Source organism: Carassius carassius, chromosome 25 (assembly GCF_963082965.1).
Source record: "Carassius carassius chromosome 25, fCarCar2.1, whole genome shotgun sequence".
Classification (NCBI taxonomy): domain Eukaryota; kingdom Metazoa; phylum Chordata; class Actinopteri; order Cypriniformes; family Cyprinidae; genus Carassius; species Carassius carassius.
The window spans coordinates 6,198,012-6,210,984 of NC_081779.1; the positions used below are offsets into that span (position 1 = coordinate 6,198,012).

At 36.3% G+C, this 12,973-nt stretch overlaps 1 protein-coding gene across 3 annotated transcripts in view; it reads right to left on the reverse strand.

Moving 5' to 3' along the window:
• Positions 1 to 12,973, reverse strand: part of trappc9 (trafficking protein particle complex subunit 9) — a 235,626-nt gene that overhangs the window by 215,566 nt on the left and 7,087 nt on the right. For 2 of the 3 annotated variants that reach the window (XM_059509119.1, XM_059509120.1), the window contains exons 5-9: positions 11,581 to 11,607; positions 10,351 to 10,472; positions 8,249 to 8,374; positions 7,956 to 8,172; positions 2,671 to 2,814 (exon numbers count right to left, since the gene is read on the reverse strand). In XM_059509119.1, the coding sequence (XP_059365102.1) occupies positions 2,671 to 2,814; positions 7,956 to 8,172; positions 8,249 to 8,374; positions 10,351 to 10,472; positions 11,581 to 11,607 (636 nt within the window). The remainder of the gene's footprint in view (positions 1 to 2,670; positions 2,815 to 7,955; positions 8,173 to 8,248; positions 8,375 to 10,350; positions 10,473 to 11,580; positions 11,608 to 12,973) is intronic. The other variant, XM_059509121.1, reaches the window with a different exon arrangement.

Genomic DNA, 12,973 nt, shown 5'->3' on the forward strand with positions numbered 1-12,973 from the left:
ATGTCAAATGCAGAAACAGTTATTCATGCATTCATGACCTCAAGTTTATTATTGAAATGCTTTATTGGGTGGTTGCTCTGCGTGCTTAATAAACAATCTCCAGCTGGTCCAAAATGCTACAGCTAAAGTTCTTACTAGAGCCAGGGAGTACGACCATAGGGCTTTTCACACCGCCAGAAGCTTTTCATAATACCAGAACTAATTATGGAGCTACCCACTTTTGGGTGTTTTCTCACCGCCAGATCTAGATACAATTTTAGTACCGGACTGCCATTTTCGAGAACCAAATTAGCTGCTACTCCGAAGCATGGTCTAACCAGCACAACTTGTACTATCCGTGATGTTAAGTAGACACTGATTGGCCAGACAAGTTGAAAATGCCCTCACACACCATGATTTAAAATGCTGTGTAACATACTGTAAACATTGTGTCGACTTATTTCGCAAGGATGGTGAACAGCGATAAATGTACAGACGCTGAAGTGCAAGGTCTTGTAGCAAATGTAGCACTGCCAGTTGTCGTTGGAGATTCTTAATCCTCCTTTCCTTTCTTTCAATCGCTTTACGTATACCTTGACATTCCATGTCCATTATTGTGAAACCCGTGAGACACAACAAAAACACCGCTCCGATCACAGCGTCCTCCATCCTCCTGTTGTTAAAGTTGTTCTTCTTTGTTAACGCTGTTGAACGGCGCACACAAAATGACATCGCTGGCGACCGGCTTACGTCACATCCTCTTACACAGTGTCAGTGCGAATGCAACCCTTTAAATGGTACTGGGAAATAGTGTGCGCAAATTCGTACTTTAGTACTGTACATTTAGTTCTGGAACTAAAGCAGTGTGGAAGGCCCTCATATTAGCCCGGTTCTGTCAATGCTGCACTGGTTCCCGTTGAACGATGAATACATTTTAACATCTAGCTAATTACTTATAAAGACCTGAATGGTTTAGCTCCTCAATACTTGAGTGAGCTCATATTGCATTTATAGTCCTTCACGTCCCCTGCGATCTCAAAACTCTGACCTTCTGATAATACCTATAGTTGAATATCAAAATCAACTTTCCTATTTAGTGCCCAACCTTCTGGAACAATCCACCAAGTGTTGTTCGGGAGGCAGACACAGTCTGTCAGGCTGGTTTCATCATGGCAATATAAGAACTGAAAAACTGACTGTTTACTATTGTCCTCCTACAATAGACACACTATTTCATGTCTAACACTGTAAAGCTGCTTTGAGTCATCAGTATTGTATAAAGCGCTACACAAATAAAAGTGACTTGACTAGACTTAACAGATTATATTACAACATTTTTTTACATAATTTATATTCATTTATATTTAATTTATTTCATTACATTATGAGTGTGGTACAATTTAACATATATTGGCCTCTTAAAGATCTGTAGTTTTAAATTTTGTGAGTGACTACAAGGCAACAATTTTTTTTTTCAAAATAGTAACTTGACTGTAATTTAACTTCTTTACACTGAACACCATGGTGAACTGCACATTAAAACTTGCTTCCCTGACCCTGCATTCAAAATTCACACACAGGCTTCTAAAGAAATAAAGAAAATAAGTCATTGTGCAAAGAGAAAGATGACACATATACATATATATATATATATATATATATATATATATATATATATATATATATATATGACAAAGTACAATAAAACAATTCCATAAAATACAGGCCTGAAAATACAATAACAAGTCCTCACCGCAGCAGAATCAATCTACATAAACGCACTCTAGTGAACATTTTATCCTCACTGTCTCTTTCTTTTCATCTGTAATCTTTTAAATAAGTACTATCTGTCTGTCTAAATGAGCTGATAGCATCTCCTACCTTGTTGTTTTCCTTTTGCCTGATCTGTGCATTTTCGTAAAATGTGGCCAAATACAAAAAAAGCTAGGCAAGTAGCACAGACCACAACGGAAATGTTTCAAGGGGACCCCAGCTACCCTTACGGAAGGTATCCATGGTTTTATTATATTAAATGTGCAGTAACCTTTTTTTGGCATATTAATTACCATTTGTATATACCATAGTTAAACTATGGTTAGTGTAGCAAAACCCTGGTTAATTTGTGGTTACTACGGTTGAACTTTTTTTTTTTCAGATAATTTTTGTAGTGGAAGTTGTGAAAAAAATTAGCTAGCCAGCTTAAATAACGTTTCACAGTTACAGTAATTATGTATTTTGTCAGCTTATGTAGGCTAATGATAATCAAAAAGCTAAGGGATCATATGATCAGAATGTTCAAATGAACAAAGATTTTGCCTTTCAGAGCAGACATTGATAAACATGTGCCAGTCAGGTTCATCACTTGTTGTGTTTCCCTTAAACATTACATTGAGGTCTGTGCATATTTACTGAACATTTCTGTATTTGGTCATGTTGCGAGTATTTGCAATGCATTTTTGTATTTGGTTGTGTTGTGAGTATTTGCAGCATGTGTTGTCAAACTGATGAAGATGTTTTCTTAATTTGCTGGTGGGATTTTTTTTTTCTATTTGCATTCAGGAGCTCTTTCGGCCAGCGTATACATGAGGCAAAAAAAATTGGAAAAAATGCCAAAAGAGCCCTAAAAGTCAACAGGAGGTCAAGTAAATGTGTACATTTTAAGGGCATTTGTGCATAGGCTCAATGTCTTACCCTGGTCTGAGAGGAAGTCCAGCATGGTCTGCAGTAGAAAAGAGAGATGTCTGACAGACAGTCCTGGGTTCCCCATACGACGAGATGCATAAACCAGCTCATGAAGCAACCGTAACTGTACTGCCGCCCACCCACGATGGGTCCCTACAAACCGAGAAGAGGAGAAAGCATTGAAACACACACAAAACAACACATTTGGTGGATTTACTTCACATGAGCCTTTTGTGTTTCCACCTTCAGACTGTATTCTGCTCCCCCCCCCCCCCCCCCGTGTTCTTCATTCTTCTTAATTTTTTTACCCTCTTGGAAGTTAATGTTAATCAAGTTTTCTCATAAAAGTCATAGCTTAGTTTTCCATTTCACCAGGCTGTTTTTGTTCATGTAGCTTTAAGACTACTTGACAAAAAATGTCAAAACCTTGTTCTTTACTTCCCTTTTAACTGATGAAATATAATGTGACAGAAGGTCAAACTCAATCAAGCTTTGTTTGTACATACAGCATCTTTTTCTGCTCAAACTGTCAGAAAGGCATCATAAAATGTACAGTCCTAAAATTCATCATTCAACAGCTGAGTTACAAAACTCATCCATCAGGCGACTCACACGGCTGTCACAGAAGAGAGAGAGAGAGAGAGACAGAGAGAGAGAGAGGTGAAGCTGATCTGTGCTGCTCTTAAGTAATGTAGCAGCAGCTCTGGAATGATTGTGAGGATTTATCAATCCACACAGTTCTGCCACTCACACGATCGTCTATTTCACACTCACCTTACCCTCAAATCATGCAAATCCACACTAAACTTTACAGTCAAGATTGTTTGTCTGCACACCAACCCAAAGGAACCAAAGAACCTGCTTTTTGATGCTTTTTAATCAAGAAACAGGAATTAACAGTCTTCAAAAGAAATATTTGGAATTGAATGCTGCAATACAAAAGTTGACATTCATGGGATTCACGGATTACCTACAGCAAATGTTAAAATGTGAAATATAGACACTATATCCCATTATTCAGTTTGCTCAAACAAGAAGAAATCATGATTCTTAATTTCGCCTTGTTCACTAAAGGTTTAAGACATATTTAGTCAAACATGTATTTAAAGTGTGCATTTCTACATGTGGATGCAATTTGCTTAAGTAAACAGCAAGTTTATGCTGCCGTACATACAAAATTGCAGATCTATACTTTTTTGCATACCCCCATCCTAAATATTATGTACGTAATAAAAAATAGAATGTAATGTAATAAAATAAAATAGCCAAAATTTGCCCTGGTTTTGGGGTTAACATTACCCACAAGCCCTTACACTACAGACAAGCATGTGATTGCTCTCTTTTGACTTTTTAGTTGTGGAAATATGGACTGCAAGGTCAAAGCTCTCATGATGTTTTTTTTTTTTTTCTCTCCAAATGTGTGAATTTAAAAGTGAATAAAAAATTGTATTCACCTTCTGAGAAAAAAATTTAAATGGATAAAAAGCAAACCTTTTTATTATACATAACCTTATCTGCATATATTTCCATACGCATTTTGCACCCAGACACCAATTAGCAGATACTACAGCATATCAGCAAAATCAGAAACATATTAAGCAACGATACAGGCTGTAAATATCGTCTGTGCAGATTAAGAAAGATTAAAAAAGAAAGAAAAATTGTCTGGCATAATCAGATCAGTAATATTTCCTCTGTAAAATAATACATGCAACATGTATAAGCTCACTGTTACCTTGACATCACAAGTGGGATCTTATTTGTTAAATTTAATATTAATAACAGTTAATTTATTATAATACAATTAATACATTAAATTATATCAATATATTAAAAGGTATTATTAAATATATTAATAATATAATATATGCAATATATTCCAGTTCAAATTAGACTAAAATAAAATATAAAAATTAGAAAATAGAAAATAAATCTAATCAATGCATGAGAAAGCAAAGATTTCGACAAATTCAGTACATTACCAGTAAAAGCATGCACTTTCACTTTTTTCTGCATACCCAACATTCATTCACAACACATCACCCCATAAAAATTTCACTATTCTCAACAGCTGCTGCACATTTAGCTGCCATTTATTAAAAACAGCCACTTACGTCCCTCTTCAAGTAGAAATAACACATGGCTCTGTAGTTCAGGGATCATAATGGCTGGGGCGAACAGGCCGCTGAGTCTCAAGGAAGCGTTTTACAGATCTCCAGGGTCTGCTGCAGTTCTGTGTTCAGTCTTTGTGTTTTCACTGGACTTTCTAAATCCCGCAATCAATCAGAGGTTGATGATATATTCGCTCTCTCTGAGCGTAAAGAGAGCGGAGATCGAGAACTCCCAGGCCAATTAAAAACCCATTTTCTCTTCTCTCTCTACACTCCATGGTGTCTCTATTGACCCAAGCCTTCTTCTCTCTTCCAGAGAAAGCTTCAGTGAGCCAGGGTCACCCTTAAGCTTCAGTAGACACACACGAGGGGTCTCCACATTCCACCCACAGGGGCTCATCATTGAATGCCATCACCCATTCAATGCAAAAAGCACATTAAATCAGCTGTTTTGTCTGACATAATATAGAATGAAAATGTAAGAAGAGTAAATCTATCTAAATGATGGAACGGCTGGGTCTGCTTGAGACAGCACTCATAAATCTTACTTCAAGACCAGGTGAAATCCAAAATGACTATTTATTTTCTTCATAAAAAAAACAAACAAGTCTTATTGTTCCTGATTCATCAGTGCACATTATTCAAATCTTTTATCCTTTGAACTAATGACTTTGCTGACAGAATAAACAATGCGTGTCAACTGGCAAGAGATAAAAAATATTAACTAACTAACTGACCAAGCAGAACTGTGAAAAACTCAGTGTCACGATGCCTGAATGATGTGGGTGGTTGCCAAGGTATTGCTATGCATTTGCTAAAGGCTGGAATGCACTACATGACTTTTAAATTCGGAACTGATTTTAAAAACTCCAGGCATCATACACTTACCGACTTTGTAAATAGTGACCAAGGGAAACCACTATCACACACCACTACCAAACTTTCAAGTTGTTCTAATCACACCAAACTCGGGCAGAAACGTGTCCCTTGTTTTTAGGAGATGCGTGACAAAAGAAAACAACGTGTTTTAAAATCAGCTGAAAATAGCAAAAAAATTTGATATCTTCTGACTGGGTTTTCCAAGCTCTTCTAAATATATTTTAGAGCATTTCTGTGTGGTAGCCAGTTTCTGGGTGGTTGTTTGCCAAGTGGTTCGCAATTCTCTGGAATATTCTGATTCCTAGACATGAGTCCATACTCTTTTCTCTTATTTTAGCGTGTGAAAATTCAAAAAATTACTTCAAAAATAAATACAACTCTCCTCAACAAACCACACAATTTGGGCCATAATACTGCACCAAAATTAAACAATTAGTTATATATTATTATGTATGTAGTATTATACATACATACAGTGTCACATTATGGAGTTTAAATGTGTTGAAAAAGCCATTTTATTTCATCTTTAAAGAATTTTAATGATTTTCTCTTTCCAATTTACATGATTCTGAATGATATAGACAGACCCTCAGGCTGCATCTAAAGCTAAACGTCTTTGTTATTCCATGCATGTGAGAGTCGGGCAAAAGATTGAGAGGATTTCATATTAAAGAGAATATAGTTAAGGACCCTAAAGTGATGCACCTCAGAGTCTGACATCACAGCTCAGGGTCAGTTCTCCTCTCTGCGTGAAATATTTATCACCCCTGAGAAGAGCCCTTCAAAAGCAACAACGCTGTTCTGTAAGCATACAAAGAGGGACAAGGTTACTTCAATGCCGCCTGGGCAGATTACAAATCAACCAATGGCTGTTTATGAGTCTGAGCTATTTAAAGAAAAATGAGCAATTCAAATTATTCATATTCTGCTCTTGTATTGCGAAAGACGACAGTAAACAGAGGTAAAACGGGTCGAAAGGACAACCATAAAATAAAGTAATAGCATGCATTTATTTAAAAAACGACAGCATTAACCTAATTAAAAGAACAAACATGAGGGGTGGGGGGGGGGGTGATGTCATTACCCAGATCCAAAAACCTTGAGACATCGGCACGTACATCACTTGCATCATAAAGCATGCAGGCCGCATTGCTATTCCAGACTCACATGCACATTACTTCTTTGTTTATTGTCAACAGGAGTCCGTCTTAAATGGCCAGAGGACATGGAGGAGGATAATGCCTTCCAACCAGCCAAAATAGATATTGAACCTTATTCACTCCCCCTGACTACTGGTCGACTGATATGGGTTTTTAAAGTGACTGATGGTGATACAAATACGTGCAGAGCAGAATGAGCAAAACTAGACAGAATAAAACATTAGTCATTTTGGTCTTGATTATGAGATGGCTTGTTTTCTTGTCATTTTGTAATGATTTTGACACATAAAAAAGGCTTAGTCTTATTTAAGAAGTGCCTAAATGAAATTGAATATAGGGCCAAATTAAAATAATCATTATAAATATGTAAAAAATGAATGAGAACGCATATAATCATTACTTTATAATTTGGAGTCTGACTGCTCTTATTATCCATTATATTAACTGCATATTAATGAGACACGTCAGGAAAAATAAGAAAATAACTTTATTTAAGTCGGGATCATGAAAAGATGAATAATAAGGCTTTCCATACAAAAACTGTCAATAAAGCTGAAATAAAGTTTAAAAATATTAGCTAAAATATAAATATTATACGAAGAACTTAAAAAAATGTGTTTAATTGAAAACCATTAATACTATAATAGTGTATAAATAATAATTAAGTAACACTGCTTCAGTACTTGGGTTGTTGGACATGCACAATTTTCTTCAGTCTATCCAGACATAAACCATCAGATCAACTACAACAAGGCCAAGAATGTAGTGCATTCAGTTACAAAAATAAACGTTTAATAAAACACTTTAAATTTACTAAATATCACCTTTCTATACAAATCAAGGCCACTTCTAAAAAGCACAAAACAAAACAAAAAAACCCTGCCAGTGCATTCAGTAACATTGGAAAGCATTTCTGCCAATAGTGGTACTTCAGACACGCTGTCCTCAAACGATCAGTAAAACTGAACAAACAATGACTCTGAATTACTATTTTTGTTAAAGTCCCAACTAGATTAGAGTTTTGCATAAATTCACCTGTAGGAAAGTCTCCTTTTACTGAAAAACAAGAACACTTTTATTCCAACCAGTCTTTAGGAACCACACAGAACATAGAAAAGCATAGCCTTGTGTAATCTCGGGTTACCTTTGCTGAAGTCTTTGGGGTCTAGAGAGAGACTGTATCCCGGCAGGGTCTCCAGCAGGAGTTTGTAACAGGCCTTCCAGCCAGGTTCAGGGATGGTGGGCGCCACACACTGCATGGCCGCGACGCGTTTGAAGAACGCTGATTTCCGATGGAAGCCGATGAGCTCGTAGAGCTCTGACAGCACACTGTAACGCTGGATCTTCTCTTCCTCTGACAGCTGAACACACAGACAAAAGTTCAAAGATCCTTCCTAATTCAGATTCTTTGAAAGCTGACTTGTTGCAAGTGCTCACCTGGCCTAGATTGATGTAAACAGCGTTCTGCAGAAATTCAGACGCCTCCATGGCTCGTTTCTGAATGGCCAATACTCTGACAGCCTTAATACAGGCCTCCAGCTCAATCACTCCTGCGCTCTTATACTGACAGACAGACAGACAAGATTAAATTTTTTATATAGAAATTTTTATATTTATATGTTAATTTAGTGCATTAATTATTTATATTAAAAAAATCATTATAAAAAATAAATTAATGCAATTAATCATGGCCAGGCCCATACATATACATATATACATATACATATACATATACATATATATATATATATATATATATATATATATATATATATCTGAGAAATTCAAGCTTAATGTTTTTTTTAAATACATTAAAAAAAATGTAATAAATAAATATATTTTAATAATTTATTTTAATAAATATTTAATTACTAAATCCGTTTTTAATGCACAAAGGTTTTGTGTATGTATATAAATGGTCAGATAATGCTGACATTTCAATCATGCTGCTATACATGTTTTGTCTTATTTACAAGTTAAAATATAATTTCAGACTGTGAAAATTGGCCTCTGAGACCATAAAGATAATAACTTGCAATATTGAAGCTGACTGAAAATTTTAAGAAATGACTGAGGCTCAGTAAAAGGTCGGGCTGTACATCCATCTCGAATATGCCTCTGTTCAGGATGTCGTCATATTTGAAAATCAAAACTCTGCAGTGGACAGTGGCACAAAGTGCTCCATTGGAGATGGCAGAACAGCTGATGTGGCAGACATGAGCAATTGGAGATCAACCAGACGAACAGAGACTGAATGAGCAGCTGCATTCACAAGACTGGGGTACATGAGCCTCATTCAAGACCAGGGATAGTGAGTTTAAAAGGCACCACACAAAAAGATTTTTAATGCCAGAATTTAGACCAATCTCTACTTGTTGTGAGATGCACATCTTCAAAGGTATTGTGGGTTCAACACCTACTTAAAAATGAACTGGCCCTGTTTGCCATCTAAGAGCGTGAGTTGATGAATAATGAAACAGAACCTTGTGTGTTTAATAAAACAATAAGCCACGAGAAGCTGTCTGTTAAAGTGGTTTTACTGCAGTTAAAAAGTGCTGTTAGGCACAGAGCAGTGTGTGCTTGAAACGCCCTTAATTGGAGTAAATTCACTTTAACACAAGGCTTTTGAAGACTTATTATTTCTTTTAATTTTTTTCTGTTGTTGTTTTTGTCTTTTTAATATTATTTGTGAAAACAATAAAAAGTTATTGTATAAAAAAAAATATTATTAAAAGGATAGTTCACTCAAAAATGCGTCATGGTACTCTCGTGAACGCACGTCGATAACTGACATGGAAGAGAAGAAACTGTTGAATAACGTCTTTATTTTAGTTTAATATTTTATTCTATTACACAAAAAGTATTCTTTTAGCTTCATAAAATTAAGGTTGAACTACTGTTGTCACTTGGACTATTTTAACAATGTCCTTACTACCTTTCTGGGTCTTAATGGTGTCGGTGGGCGTTGCGGTCTATGCAGGGTCAGAAAGTCGAAGTCGGGAAGTCGTGGCCTAGTGGTTAGAGAGTTTGACTCCTAACCCTAAGGTTGTGGGTTCGAGTCTCGGGCCGGCAATACCACGACTGAGTTGCCCTTGAGCAAGGCACTGAACCCCCAACTGCTCCCCAGGCGCCGCAGCATAAATGGCTGCTCACTGCTCCAGGTGTGTGTTCACAGTGTGTGTGTGTGTGTGTTCACTGCTGTGTGTGTGTGTGCACTTTGAATGGGTTAAATGCAGAGCACGAATTCTGAGTATGGGTCACCATACTTGGCTGAATGTCATGTCACTTAAAAAAAAGCTCTCAGATTTAATCAAAAATATCTTAATTTGTCTTCCGAAGATGAACAAATGTCTTGTGGGTTTAGAATGACATGAGGCTGAGTTGTTAATGACAATTTTAGGGTGAACTATCCCTTTAATAAAAACAAGTTAAAGATAATGTACTATAATAGTATCTCATAATTGCTCATCCACATCTGAGAACATCATCTCAGCCGGAGCAGATCCAGTCTAAACTCACATCTGTGTGCGTGAAGTTACCTTGCCGTAGTTAGAGATGGCCTCTTTGTATTTCTCAATGATGTCCTCCTGACTAAGGCAGTTCTTGGCACGGCCGATCTCAGCGCTCGTGTCTGCACTGATTGCATTGGTCGTCAGAGCACCTGGACAGGAAGACAAGAGAAGGGACTATGATAAATGCACAACGAAAAATAAAGAAGACAATTAAACAAAGCCAGTTCTGTACTCTGCATGCCACTGTAACACTTCCATTCACGTTACCTCATTTTCAAATGTTATAAAGCCTACAGTATATAATAATAGTAAAGATTTTTTCATTATGCTGCTCTGAGATGTAATATGCTGCAAATGAGTTCATTTGTCTGATGCAAGACCTGAAACTCAAAAAAGAAATCTCTTGAATCAAATATGAAAGTCATCAAGTAACATATTTAGAGGAATGAGAAAAATAATTACCCGCTCATTATGTTTATTCAAGAAACAAGAGAACAAATTGACCGTATTTACTTTATTAATCATTGTCCATGGTCGCATTGTGAACAACTCATCTCTGCATGATCTTTTATTAAACTTTAATAACCTCCTGGAATGGCTTTTCATTAATACTATACAAAAAAAAACTGCACTTTGTTGGGCAAAGAACGGTTGATTTTACCTGGCCAACCGCATTAAAGAAATGAGAAATCAATTATATTCGTGATTTTATTATTTATTTAGAGATTTTAGTATCTCTTATCTTTAACAAGTCTGTGTATGATCAGATAACTTTGAAATACAAATGGCAGCAAAGAGCAGACGCTATAAAGTTGTAGTGTAAATGACAATCCCTACATTACAAAAGGTCTTAACTAAATCTCTGTCCAAACCATTAGTTACTAATAAATTATGGTTAAGCATTATCATCAAAAACACAAACCAATCTGTTCAGTAAGTATCTGCACAACAGATTTTTATAATGGATGTTTGGTGAATCAGTCATTAACCTGAAACTACTGCAAAAATTAGGAAGAAAACACAAATATCCCATCTAATGATTGCAAAAGTGTCAGCTGGAATCAAAAGTAAGGATTCAAATCCATGCACTGAAATCACTGTAGATACTTTCATTGCTGTCAGATCAGAAACACAAAAGGCCACCCAAACACCTGCACACATGCACAAGCACGACAAAGTAACTAGAACTATGTCACAAGTCCACAAACAGGCAGGAATAAGAGCCATATCTTGAGCTACACATGTGCTTTACTGTACCTGGATCAATGAGAACTTCTTGAGCGCCTGAAGACAGACAGATAAACAAACAAACAGAGAGGGAGAGACAGAACCTGGTTCACTCTTGGCCACAAGCAGTGAGCAGTGTTAGTACAGTACATATCAGGGCACAAAACGGTCTGTTATCATCCCGACATTGCTGAATCATGATAGGATGCCAGTACAGCAGCGGGGATGAGCAGACATGCAGCAGGACTGAGAAGAGATGGGCTTGTCAATCGAGTCGTGTGGATCATTGGTTGCACTTTTATCAGCTTTATATGTTTGGACTCTCATTCTCAATCTCCAAATCTGTTCCCAAGAACAAATAAACTCATCTTCATCTTGGATGTGAGTATATTTTCAGCAATTACTTGGAAACTGTCTATTTCTTCAATTTCTCTCCATCTTCTCTATTTTTCTATCAATTTTAATTGTCCAAATATTTTTTTAAATGACTGTAGATGTTAATCTTAAGCAAAAACCCCACCACAGTGCATTAATTAGCAAATGAAACGTACAGTGGGTACAGAAAAAAAAAATCACCCCTGCTTAAAATAATCTAGTTTTGTTGCTTTGCAGCATGAGCATGAGACTCCGTTTTTGTTTTATCCAGCTATATTTACTCAGTGCAACTTATAACATCCAAGTGAGCTGTGTGCTTTGGGTCATTGTCATGTTGGAAAATAAACCTTCTTCCCATTGACAACTTGGCAGAGGGCAGCAGATCTATCCTGACAAGTGCTCCAGTCCCTGCTGCAGAGAAACACCTCATAACAGGACATTACCTCCATGCTTTACCACCCATAGATGATTGTTTGCTTCAGTTGCACTACCAAGGACTGAAATGCTCCAGGAAAGCTCTTTTCATGCTGAACTAATCAAAATGAGCACAGCTGATCACAGTTGAAAGTCAATGGCTTTGTTTGCTGTTGAGAAGGTGATCGGCTCCACCTGATTTACAAGTAATTTTTAGGAGGAGGGTGATCCTTTTTCCCAACACATTGATTTAGTTTTTTTTTTTTTACACTTTTCTGACATGTTGTTGTTTTATCTTTCATTTGGATGTTATAAGTTGCACTGAGAAAATACAGCTGGATAAAACAAAAACTGTGTCTGTCTTCTTTTCAGGCTGCAAAACAAAAATACATTAGATTATTTTAAAGGTGGGTGATTCTTTCCTATACCCAGTGTAAATTAATGATATACTTATTTATTAATGAGTTAAAATTATTTATTTTAAAACAGCAAAAAGAAAACTGGAAAGAAAAAGAAAGGAAATAGAAAATAAAAAAGAAAGAAGGAAAGAATAAGACTGTACCTAAAACACAGTATATTAAATATCAGTATAGATTTTACAAAAGAAATAAATAGATCAATAGAAAACTGACTA